The sequence below is a fragment of the Epinephelus fuscoguttatus genome, linkage group LG23 (genome assembly GCF_011397635.1).
Source record: "Epinephelus fuscoguttatus linkage group LG23, E.fuscoguttatus.final_Chr_v1".
NCBI classification, from domain to species: domain Eukaryota; kingdom Metazoa; phylum Chordata; class Actinopteri; order Perciformes; family Serranidae; genus Epinephelus; species Epinephelus fuscoguttatus.
The window spans coordinates 4,866,665-4,892,372 of record NC_064774.1 but is presented as its reverse complement, the minus strand read 5'-3'; the positions used below and the strand labels follow the sequence as shown (position 1 = coordinate 4,892,372).

The window sequence follows — 25,708 nt, the reverse complement described above, 5'->3', positions numbered from 1 at the left end:
TCCAGGCTTTGCTCTTCCAGCATTAATCTAGTTACAAATGCTGGACGAGCAAAGCCTGGTCATAAATGTTAGCTACATTCAACTAGCGTTATCTGTTAGCTTGTCGCAAATGCTGGAAGGGCAAAGCCTTGTCAGTAACATACATTTTACTAATTCTGCCAATTTGAATCAGTCCTCTCCATCTGCTGGGTGATTGAGATTGACTCCTGTTTTCGCCCGTGCTCTATTGTTGTCAGTTTAGCCTTTTCTTTGTTTTTCTGTTTGCTGATCCCACTCCAGTATCGGCCAAAACCACAAATTATTACTTCAAAAATAAAATTCTGCAAAGGAAAACCTTTTCCTGCTTTCTTTAACTGGCTAACGTACAAACCTCTGCCGAACTTTGCCAGGGAAAATGTAAATGTTGAATCTTCTGGTCTGCGTGTTGTGAATTCGTTGTGATGTGGTGGGGAGACTGATCTGGGGACGAGACTTATATAGAAATAGCCAGTCTTCTCGCTAATGTGTGCTTATAGCTTATATAGAAACATCGGTATTAAATTAAGACTGTTCCATTAGCGGTTAAAAAGTCTTCCAATCACTGCACAAGCGGAGCCCTCAGTCAGGTCAAAGATCAACAAATTTGAAGTACAAACCCAGCCAACATTTTTGCCCCCCTGGTCCCACCCTGGGGGCACCATTTGTAATACATCCATTTTATTTATGAAATACATTGCATTTTCTTTGGGGCCCATACCTACTTGGTACCCAGGTAGCCCTGGTGTAACCTGTGTGGGGGCCCACTTGATCAATCCCAACCATGTGGACAACTGGCTTTGGCCATTATGGAACCCATGGACAATCCCATACAGGGCCCATTTATTTTAGCCCATTTACTACCTACATAGGCCCCGCATACAAATGTTGGCTGGGAATTAAACAAATGTAGCACTTGATGGCAGTAATGTCAGTGGTGGTCACTCTCCAGTCTCTCCATGATTCTGAACAGCACCACAGACAGCAGGAAGTCTCAAACACTCAAATACAAAATGACCTAAAAAAGACAATGAGGAAGCTGGAGGGAACAAAAAATATCCATAGAGAGAGAAGAAACACATGCTAGTATCAACAGACCAACAGCTGCGTCTTATCACAGTTCCTGCTTCAGCAAATGTCAATCAAACCACACAGACACGCATAGCAGATACTGTACATGTTTCCTCTTCAGTTTCATAGTTTTTGTCCTCTCAGACTCAGACGGACAGTCTTTGAGGAGCCGAGAGTCTTCTTCAGAATGCAGCTCTTCCTCACCCTCCTCTTCCTCCTGTCCTCCTACGTTGCCACCGTTACAGCGTGGGCTGGCTGCACCAGGGACAGGGACAAGGACCACCGGACGAGGGAGAACTGCACAGCGCTCGGCTTCAGTGACGTCCCAGCGGGATTTGAACCCACGACGAAGGTAACACCACAAAATACCGACAGCTGCTGGTGAGAGGAAGAGACATGAATGACGTCAAGTTACAGCTGGAAAATAAACAGAACTGACCTCAGTCTGTTATTTTAGTCATGAAGGAAAGTTGATTTTCAGACGTAATATTCAGGGTTATATCAGAATACAGATTTTTTAAATCAAATTTAATAAAATAATATGTTTAAAATTAATGACTTTTAATATGGATATTTGGATATATATATATGGATATTTTCAATATTGATATATCCAAAAAAAATCAGGAACTGCCCATTGGTTCGACATCCCATTGTTCCGATCATATTGAACTCATTGTTCCGAAGTCTGTTCCGAAATCATCATGATGCCCTGTGGTTAAGGTCTGGTTAGGTTTAGGCACAAAAACCACTCAGGAAAAGATCATGGTGTGGGTTAAAATGAAAAAGAAAGTGACAAACACATAAGCCGTGAGCCTGCTCCGCCTCAAGCCGGTCGCGGCGCACCATACGCCCGCCGCGAGCTGTTCAGCACCGCGGACAGTCGGACTAAAGGGATGTCGAACCAATGGGCTGTCGAACCAATGACATGGACCCAAAAAATCTTCTCTTAAAATGAAACACAATAATCAAAATGTTTGAAAGTACATTTGAGTCATTTTCAGTAGCTTTTTTTTTTTTGAATCACTTCAGTATCTTAGAAAATAACGCCTGATTTTCAGAACTTAGTTAATGTTAGGTTGCTATGGCTCTTTTTTTTACACTCTGTGCTAGCAAGAGGATATTGTGACAATCATTGTAGTCTTACTCTTAAGTACGAGTTTAAATTTGATGACATATACATTAAAAAAAGACAACAATAATAATTCAAAATGCTATAATAATAAATCACTTAGTTTATTCATAGTGTGTGCTTTTCAACCAGGGGGAACTTTCTTTTCTGGACATGTTGAAGATCCAACAATCACCATATTTTCTGTTCTTTGTTTGGCCTCAAAATAATCCACACGATAACCATCTGCAGTTAAATGTCACTGCACTGCCAAAAACTTCCAAAAGGTACATTGTGATGAGCCAGTCAATCAATGTGCCTCTGCAAACTACACTGTTAAACATCCTTAAAGCAAAATAGCTTTTAAACAAGTTTTAAAATGTGAGGACTCAGCTTTTGGTTTTGTTGACTGTAAGGGCTGAACTCGACCATGACTGGATGTAAGTGTTTGATTGACAGGACCAGACACACAGCAGAACCGCAAGCTTCCTGTTTCAGGGCAATAAGATGACAGTGTGACAGGAAACCCTGACAGTAAAGTATATTATATAACATATATAATATGTTGGAATATGATGTTTTTCTTCTTCTTCTCTTTCTGTGTTCCTAGGTTATGTTGTTTACCAACAACCTGTTCTCCAGTCTGTCCTGGTCCTCCTTCCAGATCTTCACAGCCATCTATGAGATCGACCTTTCAGGCAACAAGGTGTCTGTAACTGAATACTGATTTAATCAAGTTGATATCAGCGATCAGTGTTAAGTTATGAATGTTTCATTCTCTCATATTGTTTTTGTACATATATTTTCATGACTTCCTGTGTCTCCAGATTCCACAGGTGACCTCCAGTGTTACTCCGATCTTGCCCACCCTCAGTGTTCTCCGGCTGGGTTCGAACCGCCTGACGTCCCTCTCTGACGGCTCCTTCACCGCCTGTCCTGCTCTAACTGAACTCTACCTGGACAACAACGTGTTAGACTCTCTGAATGACCACACCTTCTCTGGACTCAGCAAGCTGGAGGTCAGTGTGTTAGCTTGTGTGTCGTGATTGTAGCCTGTTTGCAAGGAAAGATGCATATGAACAGAGAATGTTTGGAAGTAAGAGTGAAGATGATGGAGACACTAAGTATACTTGGAAGGTTGGAAGTTAGAGGGCAGCATGTTAGGACATTAGGATGCAGAACATGAAGGTAGTATGTTAGGCAGTTAGAACACATACCAGGATGGTAGCAATGACTCAATGCAGAATGTGAAGGTAGCATGTCAAACAGTTAGGACGCATATCGGGATTGTAGTACAGGCACAGAACATTAAGATAGCATGTTGGGAAGTTACAATGCAGAACATGAAGGCACAATGACAGGAAGCTAGGACACAATCCATGAAAGTTGCATGTAAGGAAGTTAGGATGCAGAACATGAAGGTACCATGTTAGGAGTTTAGGACACATACCATAAATGGCAGCATGTTAGGAAGTTAGAATGCAGAACATTAAGGTAGCTTGGTGGAAAATCAGAACGTATACTGTGAAAGTAGAATGTTAAAGAGTTTAGATGCAAAACATAAAGGTGGCATGTTAGGAAGTTAGGATGCAGAACATGAAGTGTAGCATGTTAGGAGGTTAGGAGGCATTCTGGGATGATAGCATGTTAGGAAGTTAGGACACAATCCATGATGGTAGCATGCTAGGAAGATAGGACACATACCACGATGGTAGTATTTTAGATAGTTCGGATGCAGAACATGAAGCATAGAAATGTAGCACGTTAGCTTAATTTTCACTCAAGTAGAACCTGGATATTTTTAGCTAAGATCGTAGTTTTCTTACCAAAGAATGCTTGCCTCCTTATTGGTTCTCTTCTGACTGGCGGTCCCGCCTTCTAGATCCTGGACTTGTCATCCAATCGTATCAAGGTGCTTCCCGAGCTCATGCTCCACCCACTCCCTGCCATAGAGACCCTCTACCTGGAGAGCAACAAGGTGGGAGAACAATCAAAGTATTGAAAGTATTTTGGTACAAAATCAGTCAGAAACAGACGCTTTAAACCGTTATGTTACTGTAGCTGTTATCGTATAGGTTGGCATGTTGAACGCTGCAGGACACTTCCTTTTAATTTCAGATCATGGTGATGCCAGATGATTGGTTCAGCAAGAAGGAGGAAGTGCCGTACCTCTTCCTCTCAGCCAATCCCTGGGCCTGCTCCTGTTCCCTTGGTTATTTGCGCAGATACCTAGACGACTATGAATTCAACGTTTACGTCCGAGATGGCCCAATCATCCAGAGCGACGCAGAGAGTGTGGTGAGTACCACCAGTTTCTTACATTCAGACGTGATCGATCAACACTTTGTACCAACTAGTTGGTTCGGAGCATACTGAAGATCGTATCTTAAAGACTAGAGAGATCGTAACATGGGAATAAGGACTGAAAGTTTGAGTTATTACAGTTCTGATTGCTGCGTTGATGCATATTTAAAATTCGGAAAGGATTCATTTTGGCTTCCTGTGAATTATTTTTTGCTGGTTGCTTTGTGTCTTCAGGTGTGTGACTCTCCACAGTGGCTTAAGGATAAACCTGTAGTGACACTGGAAGAATCTGACCTGTGTTCACCTGCGCCTGAACCAAATCCAGCCGGAGACAGTGACAAGCAAACTATTCCTGTCCATACAGCTACTGTTGCTCCTGCTGTTCCAGATACTACACCTCTTATTCCTACGACGCTTCCTCCTGTTCCCACTACTGTTCCTCCTGTTCCCACTACTGTTCCCACTACTGTTCCTCCTGTTCCCACTACTGTTCCTCCTGTTCCCACTACTGTTCCCACTACTGTTCCTACTACTGTTCCTCCTGTTCCCACTACTGTTCCCACTACTGTTCCTACTACTGTTCCTCCTGTTCCCACTACTGTTCCCACTACTGTTCCTACTACTGTTCCTCCTGTTCCCACTACTGTTCCCACTACTGTTCCCACTACTGTTCCTACTACTGTTCCTCCTGTTCCCACTACTGTTCCTACTACTGTTCCTCCTGTTCCTACTACTGTTCCTCCTGTTCCTACTACTGTTCCTCCTGTTCCTACTACTGTTCCTACTACTGTTCCTACTACTGTTCCTCCTGTTCCCACTACTGTTCCTCCTGTTCCTACTACTGTTCCTACTACTGTTCCTCCTGTTCCCACTACTGTTCCTCCTGTTCCCACTACTGTTCCTCCTGTTCCTACAACGATTCCTCCCGTTCCTATTCCTACTTCTATTGCTGCTGTGCCGTTGAATGTGTCGCATACGTTGGCTCCTCATCCTACTGTCAGACCCCCAACTGAACGTCCTGCTGACACAACGCCAACAAAACCCAGATTTGTTTTTTCAACTGTCAAGTCAACAACACCAAAACTCCAGGTAGTCCCAACAACCTCCCTCACCGTGGCAACCATCACATCAACCCCTTCATGGGCAATCAACGAAGGAGCCGGTGGTAGGATTGGTGCTGTTGGAGGCGCAGGCGTGTTTTGCTTTTGGCTTTTCGCAGGGTGTCTGCTGCTGTGCGTGGCGTCAGCGGTGTACATATTAGTGACTCTGGTGTGGCTGGTCAACTGGTACAGGAAGGTGTACAAGCCGCTGAGCATGGCGCTGACGAGGAGAGGAAGAGGTGGTGAGGTTGTGAGGCTGTCAACATACAGCAGCAGGAGAGGGAAAGAGTTGCTGGAAGAAGGAGCAGGAGGAGGAGTGATTGCTCTCTATCGTTCTGTGCTGTTTGCCAACAAAGAGGGAGGAGTGGCTACGGAGAGGGAGGATGGAGGGAAGGAAGGTGCAGGAGGGAATGAAAGACTCCTTGTCACTCTGGAGCCAACGGGAGGAAGAGGAGGAGGAGGAGGAACGATGGGAGAGGAAGAAGGAGAAAGAGGAGGGAGGGAGGAGAAGGGAGTGTACAGGAAGATATTGTACCGTCTGTTAAGCAAAGAGGAGGAGATAGAGGGATGGAGGACCGTGATGGAGGAGTGTCGGGTCTCTGCAGAAAGTAGAGGAGGGAGGAGGCAAGGAGGGAGGAGGCAAGGAGAGGAGGGAAGTGGAGGAGAAGTTTCTAGAAAGCGCTACAGTGTAATTCTGAGGGAGGAGAGGGAGGAGGCAGGGGAAGGGAAGGAGGAGCTGGACTGGGTGGTTGGGGGGTGGGAGGTGAAAAGAGGAGAGGAAGAGGGGGAGACCAGGAGCAGCTGGGGGGAGTGGCTGGCACACTACTTACCCAGCATGCCTTGGAGTGTGACCACTCCACCTGAGGGTGAGGCAGCTCAGTGATGTCGATACAGTTGACCACGCGATCCTGCTACACCGCCTCGAGCAGTCCGTGGGCATTACAGGCTCCGCCCTTAGCTGGTTCAGGTCTTATCTGACAGATCGGACTTTTTCTGTGCAGTCAGGTCACTTTTCCTCTGCTGCAGCCCCACTGACCCGCGGAGTCCCCCAAGGCTCCATCTTGGGCCCTGTTCTTTTCTTGTTGTATATGCTGCCTCTAGGTGATGTTTTTAGAAAGCACAAGATTTCACTCCACTGTTTTGCTGACGACATCCAGATTTACCTGCCACTAAGGTCACTAAGCAAGGACGCAATGCAACCTCTACTGGATTGTTTGAGTGATGTCAAATATTGGTTGAGCTCTAATTTCTTAAATCTTAATGAGTCCAAGACAGAGGTTATCCTGTTTGGAGGCCACATGTCCCCACGCAGCTCCGCAGATTTCCTGGGCCCCCTGAACCCCAACATTCGTTCCTCTGTAAAGAATCTCGGAGTGGTTTTTGATAGCCAATTCAAATTTAACAAACAGATCAGTGCTGTTGTCAAAACTAGCTTTTTCCAGCTACGTCCTCTAGCCAAAACCAAGCCCTGTTTCTCAGCTGCAGACTTTGAAAGGGTGATCCATGCCTTCATAACCACCAGATTAGATTATTGTAACTCCCTTTATGTTGGCCTGGATCAGTCCTCCCTCAACCGTCTACAACTCGTCAAGAACGCTGCTGCTCGCCTCCTCACGGGCAAGAAAAAGCGCGACCACATCCCGCCAGTTTTAGCATCCCTCCACTGGCTCCTGGTCCGTTTTCGTATTGATTTTAAACTCATTTTAATTGTTTTTAAAGCCCTCAACGGTCTGGCCCCTCTGTACCTCTCTGAGCTCCTTTTGCGCCACACCCCAACCAGAACCTTAAGGTCTTTGGACCAACTACTGTTGGTGGTGCCAAAAACCAGACTAAAGTCTCGAGGTGACAGAGCCTTCGCAGCGGCTGCCCCCAGGCTCTGGAACAGCCTTCCCCTTCACATTCGATCTTCCCAGTCCCTTGAGACTTTTAAATCCTCCCTAAAAACCTTTCTCTTCCACCTGCCGTATCATTCAGCCTGAGCACGATGATCTCAAGTTCTTTTTTTTTTTTTTTAATTGCTATTTTAATGTTTGCGCTGTTTGCTCTGTCTTCTTATCGTTGTTTTCTACATCTATTCTATTTTTGTTATTGATGTTGTTTTAACTCTGTACTCCCCAATGTGCAGCACTTTGGTTGACTGCCGTCATTTTAAATGTGCTCTAGAAATAAATCCTGACTTGACTTGACTTGTCAACAATGTGAGTGATGACATCACTTCCTGTCTAGCATCCATAACTAATCTCTCATTCATCATTTCTTTTATCAGAGTCTATGTTCCATACTCTACAACAAAGTTAAAACGGTTTCAGAGCGATGCACCACTGCCGTAAATACAAATTGCACCTGCAGGTTGCAAACTGTCTTCCTGACCTATGATGTATTGAGCTGACAGAATACAATACTACTGCGACAGTTGTAACCTTTTTGGTGTCGTCCCCGTCCCACAGGGTTCTGTGGACAGATATGGATCCGGCATCAAAGAACCACTGACAGTAGAGCTATATTGGGTCATTCTTAAACTGTCGTGATTTTTGTGTCCCTGTCAGAAATGACAAAAACAAAAACACATTCCTGAGTTTTAATTTTCTCCCGCTTACCTGACACCAAAAGAAACGTAAGAAAAAATTTCAGTTGTTATTTTTCTAGTATATAAAAAGTGGCAGTTTTTGCTGTATTTCCTTTGTCCCTGAGCCAGATTTTGAACATTTAACCCTGCTTAAATTTGAAATTAAAGTACCGTAAAACTTCAGTTTAAAGCCTAGTCACGAGTGGCAGCACATTTTGACAAATAAAGGCCTGTCTCGATCAGAGGCCTTGTGTGGTTGGTTGTTCTTTGGATGTATAAAATCAGGTTGTTGGCTACCCACTTGGGCTAACGTTAGTTAGCTGCTTAGATTACACATACATATATAAATGTTTAAACTTTTGTCAGTGAAGAGATGTTATATATTATAAACTCAGTTGGATTCTCCATAATTCAATCCTTCAGTTCATTTTACTAAAACCATGAGCACCAAAGGAGACCGTAATTCATTCTGATTTACTGCCATGATGGAAAAACAAGTGACTCCCCACGTTACTTCCAAAGCTGTCATTAAGTCAGAATATGTGTCCAATCCTGGATTAAATAATTCATATTCCTTTAGTCCGTAAGGGTCCTCGGATCAAAAGAATCGAAAGGATTTTGAATATTGTTTTAACAGAATAAAGTGATTTTGTGGATTCATTTTTATGAAAAACCCTTTTAATTCTTTTAATCTGAGGACCTTTATGGACTGAAGGAATTTGAATAATTTACAGGGTAACCCAGGAACGGAGACATTATCTGAGGTAGCCAACAACCTGCTTTTATACACCGGAACAACTTCTATGAAAATGAACTGCTTGGCAACCAGTCCAGGCCTCTATTGAGAGACAGGCCTTTATTTGTCAAAATGTGTAGCTACATCAGGTAGTAAAAGAGACTGGGTGTTAAATTAGCACTAGGCTTTTAGTTGAAGTTATATGGTAATTTATGTATACCTGTACTAGGAACGGGTGGAGTTTGAGTCGAAAATGTCATTTAAATCAAAAGTGGGTGTGGCCTAATCTGAGGCTGTTATTTTAAGCCTGGCGTTGATATGGGTTGATCAGAAGTTATTTACTATTTATTAGAAAAGCATTTACAGAACAATCTCAGAATTATGCTTCAGATCAGTCTTGATCAGAAGAGTAAGACATCAAACTACCCAAATATAGATTTTCCTGTATTGAGTGCAGATATTGACACATTTTACTTGATCCAAGTACTTGGCTCAACCCTAGAAATTAGGTAACATGCAAAAATCCAGCCTCGACACAAAATCTTTCTCAAAAATGTGTCGTTTGTTTCACTTGTTAAGACGATCTAATGTCTTCATTAACCTACATGTTCATGTAGACGCTCTGATAACTCTTCTAATAAAAGGGACGTGAAATACAGATGTGTTTTGGTGTTTGTCCCACATTACCATCTGAGTTGTGTTGTGCAGATACAAAGCTTTGATCACTACCAAGAAACACTGTATGATCGCTGTATGTCTTTATTTATCCACTGAATCCATTCAGTTATTTATTAAAGTGTTAGCGAACAGATTTCATCTGTGATTATAAGATACATAACCAGGTCATCTTTTTTATTACACATTCATTAAATCACTCACTAAAACAATGTGTTTGTGTTCATGAATAATTGTTCCAACTTGATGTTTTCAAAGGAAAAGAAATGATTAATCTAAAACAATAAATCAATAAAGCAGACAGCTGGCAGAGCTGTAGCTTTAATACAGACAGAGAGAAACACAATGTGGTGAAACTGATTTAATCTGACGTTACTGACGTCTTTATCAAGTCCAGTATTAGATGTGCATGAAGCAGCTTTATCTCATCTTCACTGAAGTGGACGTTTGACAGGATTCAAATGACCTGTACACTGAAACTGCTGCATAGTCAAATCAGGTGACAGGTGACCCAGAACACCTGCTCAGTGTTAGTTTAACATGTTGTTTTAAATGGCAAATAGAAGCAAGTGAAAATGATGATTTACTGAATAACAAGACTAGGTTTATCATGTTAGCAACCTCAGTGTAGCCTGTTAGCATGCTAACATCAGCTAGTTAGCAGTAAACACAGTGAGTGTCTCAGATAGTATATTACTGTCACTCCACTTCAGTGTAGCACACACACGACGTATTTCTTGCTTGGTGCACTAATTTCAACAGAGTAGTGTCTCAAATCTCACACTGCTGTTTTGTTCTTACTAGAAGTGACAACAGTTTTTTTTTTTTTTTAAACCACCTCGTTTTGTTTTCTTTTTAAACAGCGTATTGCGAACAGACGTGTGAGCATTATTGCCAACATTTGACCACTATCTCCACCTACACATGAACCAGACTGACGCCACAACGTCAGTACTGATTAAATGTGCTGCTGTAGCTCGAGGCAAGTTAGCTAGGTAGCTAACATTAGCACTCACATTGTTGTTGGCAGTACCAAAACATTACGGACCCAACAAACATCACTGACGGCTTCTATTAGACAACAATGTTGGTACTTAGTGCAAAAACATGTAGAACTAACAGACTCCTTGTTCCAGCCGCTATGTCACAAAGATGGCGACTGTTGAGGGTGAGAAGTGTCCATCAGACCACGCTCAACATCTGGACCGTTTTGAGTGCTCCAGGAGGACACTGTGTTTTCCCGCACTAAGCAGTGTGAACACACTCAGTGCACTCAGAATATGAAGTGTTTGGTGAGAGAGACGATCTGAGACACACAGAGTGTAGCCAAGGCTGGGTAGCCTTCAGTCAGGTCAAAGTTCAACCAATCGGAACTTTCAAATGTAACAAATTTAGCACTCGTGACGCTTTTTGTCACTCAAACTTACATTTAATGGACGAACAGAAAAAAAAGTGTTTCAGTGTGAGAGTGTTGCTAAATGACATCACAGACAGCAGGAAGCCTCCAACACTCAAATAAAAACCTTCACCTTAAAAAACTGTTTACCTTGCCTTGTTTGGTATCATTCTTTTCAGCACAACCTCACCTGTGTGACTTTACAGTTATTTTTTCATGTTAACATACTGTATTAACACACTGGACCTAAAATCACACAAAAAACATAAAATCCAAGTAGGAAAAAGTTTGATTTTTTACTGTGAAAACCACAAACATGTCTAACGAACCATTTTTGTAACGTAGAATGGAAATATAAATTGCAAACTACAAAAACTCATGTCCTAATTTAGCAAACAACAAAGTTATATATAACTATTTACATTAAAAAGCAGGCAATGCCTCAGGCGTTTTTACAAAAACAATCAGAAGCCACACAAATTATTTGTGCCACGCTGAAAAGCAGTTCCTGTCCACCACAACACAGAGGGGCACATCACAGGCCTGACACTTCCAGGGTGTGTCACTCCTCCCGCTGTCCACCTGGAGCAGCATCCTCTGTCTTCCAGGGCTCAGAGCTGAGGCTTGGCTCTGCTGCCTGAGCCAGCGGAGATCCGGACCTGGTGGGCGTGCCGCACCGTCCGCTCCTCTGTGCGGACCTCCGAGTACCACTCAGTGCGTGCTCTCTCCTCTTCCAAAGCACACTACACCACACACTGACTACACACTCACTACACACTCACTACACGCTAAATGTCACAAATCCCAGCTCTGTCTATGATCGCGGTTGTTACCACTGTCTCTCTCGCTGCCGTCACTCCCACAACTCTCCCCTCTCCCCAGCAACAAATGTGTTGCCATACAATTTTTTGATTGGTTGAAGTGGCGCATTTTTCCACCAATAGGAAAGGGGGTGTCGTTTTTTTTTGTTGTTGTTTTTTGTTTTGCTGTTATTGTTGTTGCTTCCAGCTCTTACGGCCGTTTATACCGCTCCTTTCTGCACCAAACACGCATCAAACGTGACAACAATATTCAGGAAAATCATGGCGTTTATTATTTATAAGTCCGGTTTTATATGGCCGATCAACACAATTTAAAAAGTGTTACAAAGTCACAGAAGTTCACACTTTCCACACAAATTGAAAGGGGACTCAGCGAGCATGTTGCTGCTACGTTGTCTTAAATCGGTCACGTGATTGCTGTGGACTCCAGATAGTGATGGGCAAAGCAGTTCTTTAGATGTTACTGAATCACCAGAATCAGTTCATGAGAAAGATTCGTTCAAAAGATTCGTTCAAAAGATTCGTTCAAAAGATTCGTTCACCGAATCGTTCAGTGCTTGGTGGGAGGAGCCCTGACTGTGTACTGCATCGTCCGACTCACTGCCCTGCACTGGTGAGTCTCATCACTGGCCAGCCTGACGTTTAAGTTTGTTTATCTGGAAACTAAGTCTGTTAAAACAATGGGGAGGTGTGTGATTGACTCCTGGCTACATTAGCCGTTAGCTTGGAGAGAACAGTCCCTATGAAAGTGTATCGCTGAGAAGAAATGATTGGAATCACTCAGGGATCGGGGTTACGTCATTCACCGAGGGATTCGTTCACCGAGTGATTCGTCACGCGGTAGGCAGTCCCTCCCTGCACCCTGGCTGCCTCGCATCTCGCAAGTGATTCATTGTTTGCACGGACCGAATCAGCAGTTCCACTCTCGTCCTGCACGCTCGCTGCAGAGTGCAACTGAACTGAGAAATGAACAAATCAGTTCTGGAAATGATTCAGTTCAGTACGTTCACTCAACAATTTGTTCTTTTGGATGATTCGTTCGCGAACGACACAACACTAACTCGAGAGGGAGCAACACATCACAACAGACAACTGAAGTCTCACGTCTTACTCCAGTAACTGTTGATTAAATCTGACACACCCAGAAAGACTGTTTCCTGTTTAGTTGCTTATTTTCCCCTCTCAGACTCAGACAGACAGTCTTTGAAGAGCCGAGGGTCTTTTGTCAGAATGCAGCTCTTCCTCATCCTCCTCTCCCTCCTGTCCTCCCACATTACCAAAGTTACAGGGTGGGCTGGCTGCACCAGGGACAGGGACAGGGACTACCGGACGAGGGAGAACTGCACAGCGCTCGGCTTCAGCGACGTCCCAGCGGGATTTGACCCCACGACCAAGGTAACACCATGAAACACCGACAGCTGCTGGTGAGACGAGAGACATGAACAGAGGAAACTTTACATTTCTGGATGTGTCAAAGATCCAACGAACGATCACCACGTTTTCTGTTCTTTATTTGGCATCACAATGATCCACACAATAACCATCTGCAGTTAAATGTCACTGTGCTGCCATAAATAACCAAAAACACACAGCACAGTTAAACATCCTCTGTGCTGAGAAAACACCAAGCTTAAGAGAAGTTTTGTTTTTTTTGTTTTGTTTTTTTGTTGACTATCAGGGCTGACATCACAAGACACTCAGCAGAGCCGCGAACTTCCTGTTTCAGAGCAATTACATGATAGTCTGACAGGAAACCCTGAAAGTGGGAATATGTTGGAATGTGATGTTTTTCTTCTTCTTCTCTTTCTGTGTTCCTAGGTTATGTTGTTTACCAACAACCTGTTCTCCAGTCTGTCCTGGTCCTCCTTCCAGATCTTCACAGCCATCTATGAGATCGACCTTTCAGGCAACAAGGTGTCTGTTAAGTTATGAATGTTTCATTCTCTCACATTGTTTTTGTACATACATTTTCATGACTTCCTGTGTCTCCAGATTCCACAGGTGACCTCCAGTGTCACTCCGATCTTGCCCACCCTCAGTGTTCTCCGGCTGGGTTCGAACCGCCTGACGTCCCTCTCTGACGGCTCCTTCACTGCCTGTCCTGCTCTAACTGAACTCTACCTGGACAACAACGTGTTGGACTCTCTGAGTGACCACACCTTCTCTGGACTCAGCAAGCTGGAGGTCAGTGTGTTGGCTTGTGTGTTGTGATTGTAGCCTGTTCGCAAGGAAAGATGCATATGAACAGAGAATGTTTGGAAGTAAGAGATGTTGCAGATGTAGTTTGGAAGTTAGAATGAATATGATGAGGATGTATGATAGAAAGTCATTAAGCAAATCATGAAGGGTTAATACTGGATTAACTAGGACAAATACTGTCAATGTAGCCATAGGGTGCAGAACAGGAAGGTACCATGTTAGGAAGTGCAGACACAAACCATTATGGTGGCATAGAAGGAAGTTAGGATGCAGAAACATAAAGGTGGCATGTTAGGAAGTTAGGATGCAGAACTATGATGGTAGGATGTAAGGTAGTTAGAATAAAGAATGTAAAGAAGTACAGCATGCTAGGAATTTAGGCGCAAACCATGATGGTAGTATGACAGACGTTAAGTGTCAGGAAGTTAGGATGCAGAACATGAAGTACAGCATGTTAGGAAGTTAGGATGCAGAACACAAAGGTAGCATGTTAGGAAAATTAAGCTGCATACCATGGTGGTAGGACATTAGGACTTAACGATGCAGAACATGAAGGTAGAACATGTTAGGAAGTTAGGACACATGCCATGATGTTGGCAGGTTAAGATAGGTTAGCATGCAAACCATGACGGTGGTATGTAAGGATGTAAGAATGTAGAACCTGAAGTATAGAAATGTAGCATGTTAGCTTAATTTTCACTCAAGAGAACCTGGATATTTTAGCTAAGATCGTAGTTTTCTACCAAAGAATGCTTGCCTCCTTATTGGTTCTCTTCTGACTGGCGGTCCCGCCTTCTAGATCCTGGACTTGTCATCCAATCGTATCAAGGTGCTTCCCGAGCTCATGCTCCACCCACTCCCTGCCATAGAGACCCTCTACCTGGAGAGCAACAAGGTGGGAGAACAATCAAAGTATTGAAAGTATTTTGGTACAAAATCAGTCAGAAACAGACGCTTTAAACCGTTATGTTACTGTAGCTGTTATTGTATAGGTTGGCATGTTGAACGCTGCAGGACACTTCCTTTTAATTTCAGATCATGGTGATGCCAGATGATTGGTTCAGCAAGAAGGAGGAAGTGCCGTACCTCTTCCTCTCAGCCAATCCCTGGGCCTGCTCCTGTTCCCTTGGTTATTTGCGCAGATACCTAGACGACTATGAATTCAACATCTACACCCGAGAAGGCCCAATCATTCAGAGCGACGCAGAGAGTGTGGTGAGTACCACCAGTTTCTTACCTTCAGACGTGATCAATCAACATTTTGTACCAACTAGTTGGTTCGGAGCATACTGAAGATCGTGTTTTAAAGCTATAGTGCGTAACTTCTGTCGCCTCCCAGCGGATAATGCGTTATTACAACTAATAAGCCGGCGGCACTTCCATGTACACAGAGTAACACTCGCCACACACTGTGTACACAGAGTAACACTCACTTCACACCGTGTACACAACGCTACACAACGTGGCGAACACCAGGCTGCTAACATTACATTACGTTCATAGCACCATTTCCAAGAAAATAATAAAGTACTAGGTCCAGTACATGTAACAGCAACACATACTACTCATAATATAATTATAAACCAAGTCACTGACTTATCCAACAGCAGCAAGGCAACATCCGTGTCTGCCCTCAGCCCAGTTTCTTCCTTCAGGGCTCTCCACCGAGGAAAAGTGATGGCAATACAAATCCTTGTTTGCCTTCTCTGTTGGTCACTTTCCTTCTTTGCTAACAGACCTTCAGCCGAACGTCCAGGCTTTTTCTTTGTGGTAGGATCCACTTCTGAACCGTGTCTCGGCCACTTCTCTGCCATGTTAGTTTCACTTTCTACCTGCGCTCTACCTCTTGCTGTGACACTCTCCGCTCGTCCTCCCCCTCCCTTCTTGTTGTGAGGAAGCATTTCCTGTGCGCCAGCGCAGGAATGTCGCCGGTCTACACGCATACTAAAAATGATATATATTGAAAAATACCGCGAGATGTTAGGAGCCGATCGGCTTAATCAGCATTGTGTCATCTCCTCTAGTAGTGACTTGGGTGAAACTGACATTTACGGTCCTGTAGAAGTTACGCACTATAGCTTTAAAGACTAGAGAGATTGTAGCATGGGAATAAGGACTGAAAGTTTGAGTTATTACAGTTCTGATTGCTGCGTTGATGCATATTTAAAATTCAGAAAGGATTCATTTTGGCTTCCTGTGAATTATTTTTTGCTGACTGCTTTGTGTCCTCAGGTATGTCACTCTCCACAGTGTCTCAAGAATAAACCTGTAGTGACTCTGGAAGAATCTGATCTGTGTCCACCTGCACCTGAACCAAATCCAGCCGGAGACAGTGACAAGCAAACTATTCCTGTCCATACAGCTACTGTTGCTCCTGCTACCACACCTCTTATTCCCACTACTGTTCCAAATTTATCAAAGTAAATTTTACTCAAACTGAAAAAAAGTTTATTTTGAAAAAGATAACATTTGGTCCCAGTCTAAATATAGTGAAATTTACTCTCATTGCAAAGTTAATTTTTCAGTAATTTCTACTCTATTAAGTGTTTATATTTAACTCTACATGACGATAATTTAAAACAACTCTACTGCCATTTCACTCGATGTAGAGCTACATTTCACTCGATGTAGAGCTATATTTCACTCGATGTAGAGCTACAGTTTACTCGATGTAGAGATATATTTCACTCAATGTAGAGCTACATTTCACTCAGTGTAGAGCTATATTTCACTCAATGTAGAGCTACATTTCACTCAGTGTAGAGCTATATTTCACTCAATGTAGAGCTACATTTCACTCAGTGTAGAGCTATATTTCACTCGATGTAGAGCTACATTTCACTCAGTGTAGAGCTATATTTCACTCAATGTAGAGCTATATTTCACTCGATGTAGAGCTATATTTCACTCGATGTAGAGCTACATTTCACTCGATGTAGAGCTACATTTCACTCAATGTAGAGCTATATTTCACTCGATTTAGAGATATATTTCACTCAATGTAGAGCTATATTTCACTCAGTGTAGAGCTACATTTCACTTGATGTAGAGCTATATTTCACTCGATGTAGAGCTACATTTCACTCGATGTAGAGCTACATTTCACTCGATGTAGAGCTATATTTCACTCGATGTAGAGCTACAGTTTACTCGATGTAGAGATATATTTCACTCAATGTAGAGCTACATTTCACTCAGTGTAGAGCTATATTTCACTCAATGTAGAGATATATTTCACTCGATGTAGAGCTACATTTCACTCGATGTAGAGCTATATTTCACTCGATGTAGAGCTATATTTCACTCGATGTAGAGCTACATTTCACTCGATGTAGAGCTACATTTCACTCGATGTAGAGCTATATTTCACTCGATGTAGAGCTATATTTCACTCGATGTAGAGCTACATTTCACTCGATGTAGAGCTATATTTCACTCGATGTAGAGCTACAGTTCACTCGATGTAGAGATATATTTCACTCAATGTAGAGCTACATTTCACTCAGTGTAGAGCTATATTTCACTTGATGTAGAGCTATATTTCACTCGATGTAGAGCTACAGTTCACTCGATGTAGAGATATATTTCACTCGATGTAGAGCTATATTTCACTCGATGTAGAGCTACATTTCACTCGATGTAGAGCTACATTTCACTCAATGTAGAGCTATATTTCACTCGATGTAGAGCTATATTTCACTCAATGTAGAGCTACATTTCACTCGATGTAGAGCTACATTTCACTCAATGTAGAGCTATATTTCACTCGATTTAGAGCTATATTTCACTCAATGTAGAGCTATATTTCACTCAGTGTAGAGCTACATTTCACTTGATGTAGAGCTATATTTCACTCGATGTAGAGCTACATTTCACTCGATGTAGAGCTACATTTCACTCAATGTAGAGCTATATTTCACTCGATTTAGAGATATATTTCACTCGATGTAGAGCTACATTTCACTCGATGTAGAGCTATATTTCACTCAATGTAGAGATATATTTCACTCGAAGTAGAGCTATATTTCACTCGATGTAGAGCTACATTTCACTCGATGTAGAGCTATATTTCACTCGATGTAGAGCTACAGTTCACTCGATGTAGAGATATATTTCACTCAATGTAGAGCTACATTTCACTCAGTGTAGAGCTACATTTCACTCGATGTAGAGCTACATTTCACTCGATGTAGAGCTACAGTTTACTCGATGTAGAGATATATTTCACTCAATGTAGAGCTACATTTCACTCAGTGTAGAGCTATATTTCACTTGATGTAGAGCTATATTTCACTCGATGTAGAGCTACATTTCACTCGATGTAGAGCTACAGTTCACTCGATGTAGAGATATATTTCACTCAATGTACAGATATATTTCACTCAATGTAGAGCTACATTTCACTCGATGTAGAGCTACAGTTCACTCGATGTAGAGATATATTTCACTCAATGTACAGATATATTTCACTCAATGTAGAGATATATTTCACTCGATGTAGAGCTACAGTTCACTCGATGTAGAGATATATTTCACTCAATGTAGAGCTACATTTCACTCAATGTAGAGCTACATTTCACTCAGTGTGGAGCTATATTTCACTTGATGTAGAGCTATATTTCACTCGATGTAGAGCTATATTTCACTCAATGTAGAGATATATTTCACTCGATGTAGAGCTATATTTCACTCGATGTAGAGCTACATTTCACTCGATGTAGAGCTACAGTTCACTCGATGTAGAGATATATTTCACTCAATGTACAGATATATTTCACTCAATGTAGAGCTACATTTCACTCAGTGTAGAGCTATATTTCACTTGATGTAGAGCTATATTTCACTCGATGTAGAGCTATATTTCACTCAATGTTGAGATACATTTCACTCAATATAGAACTGCATTTCACTCAATGTAGGAGTTGTATTTCAGTTAAAATGACAAATATTAACTCTTGAAGATTATCTAAACTCAAAAAACTCAATAAATCAAGAAATTAGATTTTAAAAATGCATTTTATTCTTTTAAATGCAACAAATGTGTAAACATTTGCAACACTGATGACAGTGACATTACTGTTTCCATAAAGTGTCAGGCAGAAACATAAAACTGGCCTCTGTAAAGCATTTAATAATACAATAAAATAATACAAAAAGAAAAAATGCCAAAATCCAATGCATCTTGGTTAGAGTTCACTGTGTTAGTTTTTTTACTCACAGGAAACAGTATGTGACAATAAACAAGCTTGAATCATCGCGGCTGTATGACATCTGTATATCAAATGCTTTGTAACAGAAAAGCTCTTTGACGTCAACAACATGAGGTCCCTCTGTTGTACAGACAACTTTAAATGAGCGGCAGTAGCTCAGTCCATAGGGACTTGGGTTGGGAACTGGAGGGTCGCCTGTTCAAGTCCCCGTCTGGACCAAAAATATGGAGTGTGGACTGGTAGCTGGAGAGGTGCCAGTTCACCTCCTGGGCACTGCCGAGGTGCCCCTGAGCAAGGCACTGAACCCCCCAACCGCTCAGAGCGCCTGTCATGGGCAGCCCACTCTGACATCTCTCCACTTAGTGCATGTATAGGTTCTGTTTGTGCATGTGTGTGTTCGGACCTGTGTGTAATTGACAACAGAGTGAAAAATTGAATTTCCCCTCGGGGATTAATAAAGTATATATATAATAAATAAAGTATATATAAATGCATTAAAATGCTCATCAAGACATACTGCACTGTAGTGCAAATGTAACCAACAGCAACATCTCGTCTTTAACAACAACATGTGAAAAAGTGCCATAAACTCGTGAACAACCAGCTTGACCACATTTAAGACGAAGTGTCTTTCCTGAACAAACTCCATGGATCAACTTTAAGTGCTTTGTCAGGGTATTAGCATTTGCCTGAGAGCTTTTGCAAATAAAACACAACATCTTAGTATCAACTCAATCCCTCAACTCTGCAACCCTGGGATTCACCTTAGTGGTACCAACATCTATTTCATAAATGGTGGTTTGTTTACACATTTGCCATTCCAGGTTGTGCGAGGTGCTGAAGACAAAATGAGCTTTGAAAAGCTCATCAACACAGGCAAGAGAGTCTGGTGACTTAAAAGGTATTGCATGTTTGTCAATCACAATGAAGTACTTGTGAATCACACTCCTCTGGGCCCCGACAGCAAGTAGGTAGGGTTGAAGGCTTTCCGTGATGCTGTCCAGATGCCCCTGGATGCTGGTCCCAGTCTGTGACACGAGAACTTCATTAGTCATGCTATTAAAAAAATGTTCTGACAGTTTTAAGGCAAGACAGTTGAAGATCCACATACCATTCCTGCCACGTCTAGGAATCTTGGAAATGCTGTGAATATGTCGGAGGACTTCACTGGGTCATGAACCATCTTTTGGTGATAGGTGACAGACAGAGAGAAACACAATGTGGTGAAACTGACTCAATCTGACGTTACTGACGTCTTTATCAAGTCCAGTATTAGATGTGCATGAAGCAGCTTTATCTCATCTTCACTGAAGTGGACGTTTGACAGGATTCAAATGACCTGTACACTGAAACTGCTGCATAGTCAAATCAGGTGACAGGTGACCCAGAACACCTGCTCAGTGTTAGTTTAACATGTTGTTTTAAATGGCAAATAGAAGCAAGTGAAAATGATGATTTACTGAATAACAAGACTAGGTTTATCATGTTAGCAACCTCAGTGTAGCCTGTTAGCATGCTAACATCAGCTAGTTAGCAGTAAACACAGTGAGTGTCTCGGATAGTGTATTACTGTCACTCCACTTCAGTGTAGCACACACACGACGTATTTCTTGCTTGGTGCACTAATTTCAACAGAGTAGTGTCTCAAATCTCACACTGCTGTTTTGTTCTTACTAGAAGTGACAACAGTTTTTTTTTTTTTTTAAACCACCTCGTTTTGTTTTCTTTTTAAACAGCGTATTGCGAACAGACGTGTGAGCATTATTGCCAACATTTGACCACTATCTCCACCTACACATGAACCAGACTGACGCCACAACGTCAGTACTGATTAAATGTGCTGCTGTAGCTCGAGGCAAGTTAGCTAGGTAGCTAACATTAGCACTCACATTGTTGTTGGCAGTACCAAAACATTACGGACCCAACAAACATCACTGACGGCTTCTATTAGACAACAATGTTGGTACTTAGTGCAAAAACATGTAGAACTAACAGACTCCTTGTTCCAGCCGCTATGTCACAAAGATGGCGACTGTTGAGGGTGAGAAGTGTCCGTCAGACCACGCTCAGCGTCTGGACCGTTTTGAGTGCTCCAGTAGGACACTGTGTTTTCCCGCACTAAGCAGTGTGAACACACTCAGTGCACTCAGAATATGAAGTGTTTGGTGAGAGAGACGATCTGAGACACACAGAGTGTAGCCAAGGCTGGGTAGCCTTCAGTCAGGTCAAAGTTCAACCAATCGGAACTTTCAAATGTAACAAATTTAGCACTCGTGACGCTTTTTGTCACTCAAACTTACATTTAATGGACGAACAGAAAAAAAAGTGTTTCAGTGTGAGAGTGTTGCTAAATGACATCACAGACAGCAGGACGCCTCCAACACTCAAATAAAAACAACCTAAAGAGCACAAGGAGGAATCTGGATATGTATCATACTTGATCATTTGATCTGTCCAGCTTAAAGAGCAACACATCACAACAGACAACTGAAGTCTCACGTCTTACTCCAGTAACTGTTGATTAAATCTGACACACCCAGAAAGACTGTTTCCTGTTTAGTTGCTTATTTTACCCTCTCAGACTCAGACAGACAGTCTTTGAGGAGCTGAGGGTCTTTTGTCAGAATGCAGCTCTTCCTCATCCTCCTCTCCCTCCTGTCCTGCCGCATTGCCACAGTTACAGCGTGGGCTGGCTGCACCAGGGACAGGGACAAGGACCACCGGACGAGGGAGAACTGCACAGCGCTCGGCTTCAGCGACATCCCAGTGGGATTTGACCCCACAACCGAGGTAACACCATGAAACACCGACAGCTGCTGGTGAGACGAGAGACATGAACGACGTCAAGTTACAGCTGAAAAAATAAACAGAATTGACTTCAGTCTGTTTTTTTTGTTTTTTAAAGAATCAAATTTTATTTAAAAATATGTTTAAGATCAATCACTATATTATTATGGATATTTTTCCAATATTGATCTTTACAAAAAAAGAAAAAAAATCTAAATCACATAATATGATGTAAACACAATGACCTGTGCTCCAGTGTTCAGCATTACATAAAACAAAAAGCCTTTGCAGGGTTTATACAAAACATTAATGACTAATTTAAATATTTTCTTTTAATTACAACTTGTAATCCTTTTCGTTTAAAGGTAAGGAGATATGCTTTACAATATTACTGACCAGCCCTCATGCACATAAATAACAGCCAAAGAGTCCTATTCCTATCCGACTGAAAACAGCACACAAATATAAATATATTAAAACACTTAATCTAAACATCAACATTCTGCCGAGAAGGCTGCATCATATTGTTATTGTTATCGTTATCTTATCGTTATTGTTGTCACAAATGTCAGCAGGTTTTGAAGGAGTTTTTCTTATTTTTAGAACAGGACACAGAAGTTCTGGTTTCACTTTGACTCTGTATGGCTAAAATACAACAGCACAATGACATGCATCTACTCTGGTTCTCTTAGCATTTAAAACTGTATATAAATAATAATCAGTAAATAAAAGACAACAACAAAAAGAAGACATCCTACAATAATAAATCACTGAGGTATTATTTTAATCCCCTTTAACCTCAGGAGTCATGACACACTGACAGTTTTGGGAATCCTGTGGAGAGTTTACCTCTGAGGAAACTTTATGTTTCGAACGATCACAACGTTTTCTGTTCTTTATTTGGCATCACAATGATCCACACAATAACCATCTGCAGTTAAATGTCACTGTGCTGCCATAAATAACCAAAAACACACAGCACAGTTAAACATCCTCTGTGCTGAGAAAACACCAAGCTTAAGAGAAGTTTTTTTTGTTTTGTTTTTTTGTTGACTATCAGGGCTGACATCACAAGACACTCAGCAGAGCCGCAAACTTCCTGTTTCAGAGCAATTACATGATAGTCTGACAGGAAACCCTGAAAGTGGGAATATGTTGGAATGTGATGTTTTTCTTCTTCTTCTCTTTCTGTGTTCCTAGGTTATGTTGTTTACCAACAACCTGTTCTCCAGTCTGTCCTGGTCCTCCTTCCAGATCTTCACAGCCATCTATGAGATCGACCTTTCAGGCAACAAGGTGTCTTAAACTGAATATTGATTTAATCAAGTTGATATCAGCGATCAGTGTTAAGTTATGAATGTTTCATTCTCTCATGTTGTTTTTGTACATACACTTTCATGACTTCCTGTGTCTCCAGATTCCACAGGTGACCTCCAGTGTCACTCCGATCTTGCCCACCCTCAGTGTTCTCCGGCTGGGTTCGAACCGCCTGACGTCCCTCTCTGACGGCTCCTTCACTGCCTGTCCTGCTCTAACTGAACTCTACCTGGACAACAACGTGTTGGACTCTCTGAGTGACCACACCTTCTCTGGACTCAGCAAGCTGGAGGTCAGTGTGTTGGCTTGTGTGTCGTGATTGTAGCCTGTTTGCAAGGAAAGATGCATATGAACAGAGAATGTTTGGAAGTAAGGACGCATGTTGCAGATGTAGTTTGGAAGTTAGAATGAATATGATGAGGATGTATGATAGAAAGTCATTAAGCAAATCATGAAGGGTTAATACTGGATTAACTAGGACAAATACTGTCAATGTAGCCATAGGGTGCAGAACAGGAAGGTACCATGTTAGGAAGTGCAGACACAAACCATTATGGTGGCATAGAAGGAAGTTAGGATGCAGAACATAAAGGCAGCATGTTTGATAGTTAGGATAAAAACTATGATGGTAGGATGTAAGGTAGTTAGAATAAAGAATGTAAAGGTAGCATGCTAGGAATTTAGGACGCAAACCATGATGGTAGTATGACAGGACGTTAAGATATAGACCATAAAGGTAGCATGTCAGGAAGTTAGGATGCAGAACACAAAGGTAGCATGTTGGAAAATTAAGCTGCATACCATGGTGGTAGGACATTAGGACTTAACGATGCAGAACATGAAGGTAGAACAGTAGAAAGCTGGGACACATGCCATGATGTTGGCAGGTTAAGAGGTTAGCATGCAAACCATGACGGTGGTATGTAAGGATGTAAGAATGTAGAACCTGAAGTATAGAAATGTAGCATGTTAGCTTAATTTTCACACAAGGAGAACCTGGATATTTTTAGCTAAGATCTGGTGGTCCCGCCTTCTAGATCCTGGACTTGTCATCCAATCGTATCAAGGTGCTTCCCGAGCTCATGCTCCACCCACTCCCTGCCATAGAGACCCTCTACCTGGAGAGCAACAAGGTGGGAGAACAATCAAAGTATTGAAAGTATTTTGGTACAAAATCAGTCAGAAACAGACGCTTTAAACCGTTATGTTACTGTAGCTGTTATTGTATAGGTTGGCATGTTGAACGCTGCAGGACACTTCCTTTTAATTTCAGATCATGGTGATGCCAGATGATTGGTTCAGCAAGAAGGAGGCAGTGCCGTACCTCTTCCTCTCAGCCAATCCCTGGGCCTGCTCCTGTTCCCTTGGTTATTTGCGCAGATACCTAGACAACTATGAATTCAACGTCTACACCCGAGAAGGCCCAATCATTCAGAGCGACGCAGAGAGTGTGGTGAGTACCACCAGTTTTTTACCTTCAGACGTGATCGATCATCACTTTGTACCAACTAGTTGGTTCGGAGCATACTGAAGATCGTATCTTAAAGACTAGAGAGATCGTAACATGGGAATAAGGACTGAAAGTTTGAGTTATTACAGTTCTGATTGCTGAGTTGATGCATATTTAAAATTCAGAAAGGATTCATTTTGGCTTCCTGTGAATTATTTTTTGCTGACTGCTTTGTGTCCTCAGGTATGTCACTCTCCACAGTGTCTCAAGAATAAACCTGTAATGACTCTGGAAGAATCTGACCTGTGTCCACCTGCGCCTGAACCAAATCCAGCCGGAGACAGTGACAAGCAAACTGTCCATACAGATACTGTTGCTCCTCCTCATCCTACTGTCAGACCCTCAACTGAAATGACAATTTGTGCCATCAGGTGTGGGGGGGTGTTTTGTTTTTGGCTTTGCGCAGGGTGCCTGCTGCTGTGCGTGGCATCTGTGACATTCATATTGGTAATTCTTGTGTGGCTGGTCGGCTGGTGCAAGAGGGATTACAATCTCCCAAATGAGGCAGTGGCAAGGAGGGGAGGTGGTGGCGAGGTTGTGATGCTGTCAACATACAGCAGGAGGGAAGAGAAGGAGGGGCATGAGGAGGAGTGATGGTGCTGTTTCGCTCTGTGCTGTTTGCCCACAGAGAGAGAGGAGAAGCTATGGCACCCTTACAGCTTCAAAGTGGTACATCTTGTTCATAAATACAAGTTGCACTTGTGGGTTGTAAACTGTTGTGTCTGTCAGCTGTAGTGATCCGTCTCACAGCTAATGGGTAAACAATTTTCCACTTATTAAAATGTTTAAAAAGCTCACAACTTTCAACAGTGAATGTAATAAAAACACAATGTGGTGAAAATGACTCAATCTGACTTTACTGACGTCCTCATGAACTCCAGTATTAGATG

The 25,708-nt window shown here is 42.2% G+C and overlaps 2 protein-coding genes across 3 annotated transcripts; both read left to right on the top strand.

Annotated features, from left to right (window-relative positions):
• Nucleotides 1–389: 389 nt before the first annotated feature.
• Nucleotides 390–10,409, top strand: LOC125883741 (platelet glycoprotein Ib alpha chain-like). The gene is made up of 6 exons (XM_049568251.1): nt 390–1,438; nt 2,808–2,903; nt 3,025–3,216; nt 4,080–4,175; nt 4,316–4,495; nt 4,736–10,409. The coding sequence occupies exons 1-6, from the start codon at nt 1,193–1,195 to the stop codon at nt 6,482–6,484; spliced, it is 2,559 nt and encodes an 852-aa protein (XP_049424208.1). The 5' UTR covers nt 390–1,192; the 3' UTR covers nt 6,485–10,409.
• Nucleotides 10,410–12,838: 2,429 nt separating this feature from the next.
• On the top strand, nt 12,839–25,659 carry LOC125883767 (SLIT and NTRK-like protein 6). Of its 2 annotated transcripts, none has more exons than XM_049568313.1 (6): nt 12,839–13,190; nt 23,192–23,287; nt 23,409–23,600; nt 24,346–24,441; nt 24,582–24,761; nt 25,002–25,659. In XM_049568313.1, exons 1-6 carry the CDS (start codon nt 13,026–13,028, stop codon nt 25,410–25,412), a joined length of 1,140 nt encoding a protein of 379 aa, XP_049424270.1. In that variant the 5' UTR covers nt 12,839–13,025; the 3' UTR covers nt 25,413–25,659. The 2 variants fall into 2 exon arrangements, with proteins under 2 accessions (XP_049424270.1, XP_049424272.1); XM_049568315.1 differs by lacking the exon at nt 12,839–13,190 and adding an exon at nt 21,765–21,994.
• The last annotated feature ends 49 nt before the right edge of the window (nt 25,660–25,708 follow it).

What these genes read in the sequence shown, in the direction of transcription:
- LOC125883741 (XM_049568251.1), top strand. Translation starts at nt 1,193, where the DNA reads ATGTTTCCTCTTCAGTTTCATAGTTTTTGTCCTCTCAGACTCAGACGG. An exon ending in CTGGACTCAGCAAGCTGGAG is followed by an intron (nt 3,217 to 4,079) that starts GTCAGTGTGTTA and finishes CCCGCCTTCTAG; the next exon opens with ATCCTGGACTTGTCATCCAA. An exon ending in AGAGCGACGCAGAGAGTGTG is followed by an intron (nt 4,496 to 4,735) that starts GTGAGTACCACC and finishes TTGTGTCTTCAG; the next exon opens with GTGTGTGACTCTCCACAGTG.
- LOC125883767 (XM_049568313.1), top strand. Translation starts at nt 13,026, where the DNA reads ATGCAGCTCTTCCTCATCCTCCTCTCCCTCCTGTCCTCCCACATTACC. An exon ending in TCGACCTTTCAGGCAACAAG is followed by an intron (nt 23,288 to 23,408) that starts GTGTCTTAAACT and finishes CTGTGTCTCCAG; the next exon opens with ATTCCACAGGTGACCTCCAG. An exon ending in CTGGACTCAGCAAGCTGGAG is followed by an intron (nt 23,601 to 24,345) that starts GTCAGTGTGTTG and finishes CCCGCCTTCTAG; the next exon opens with ATCCTGGACTTGTCATCCAA.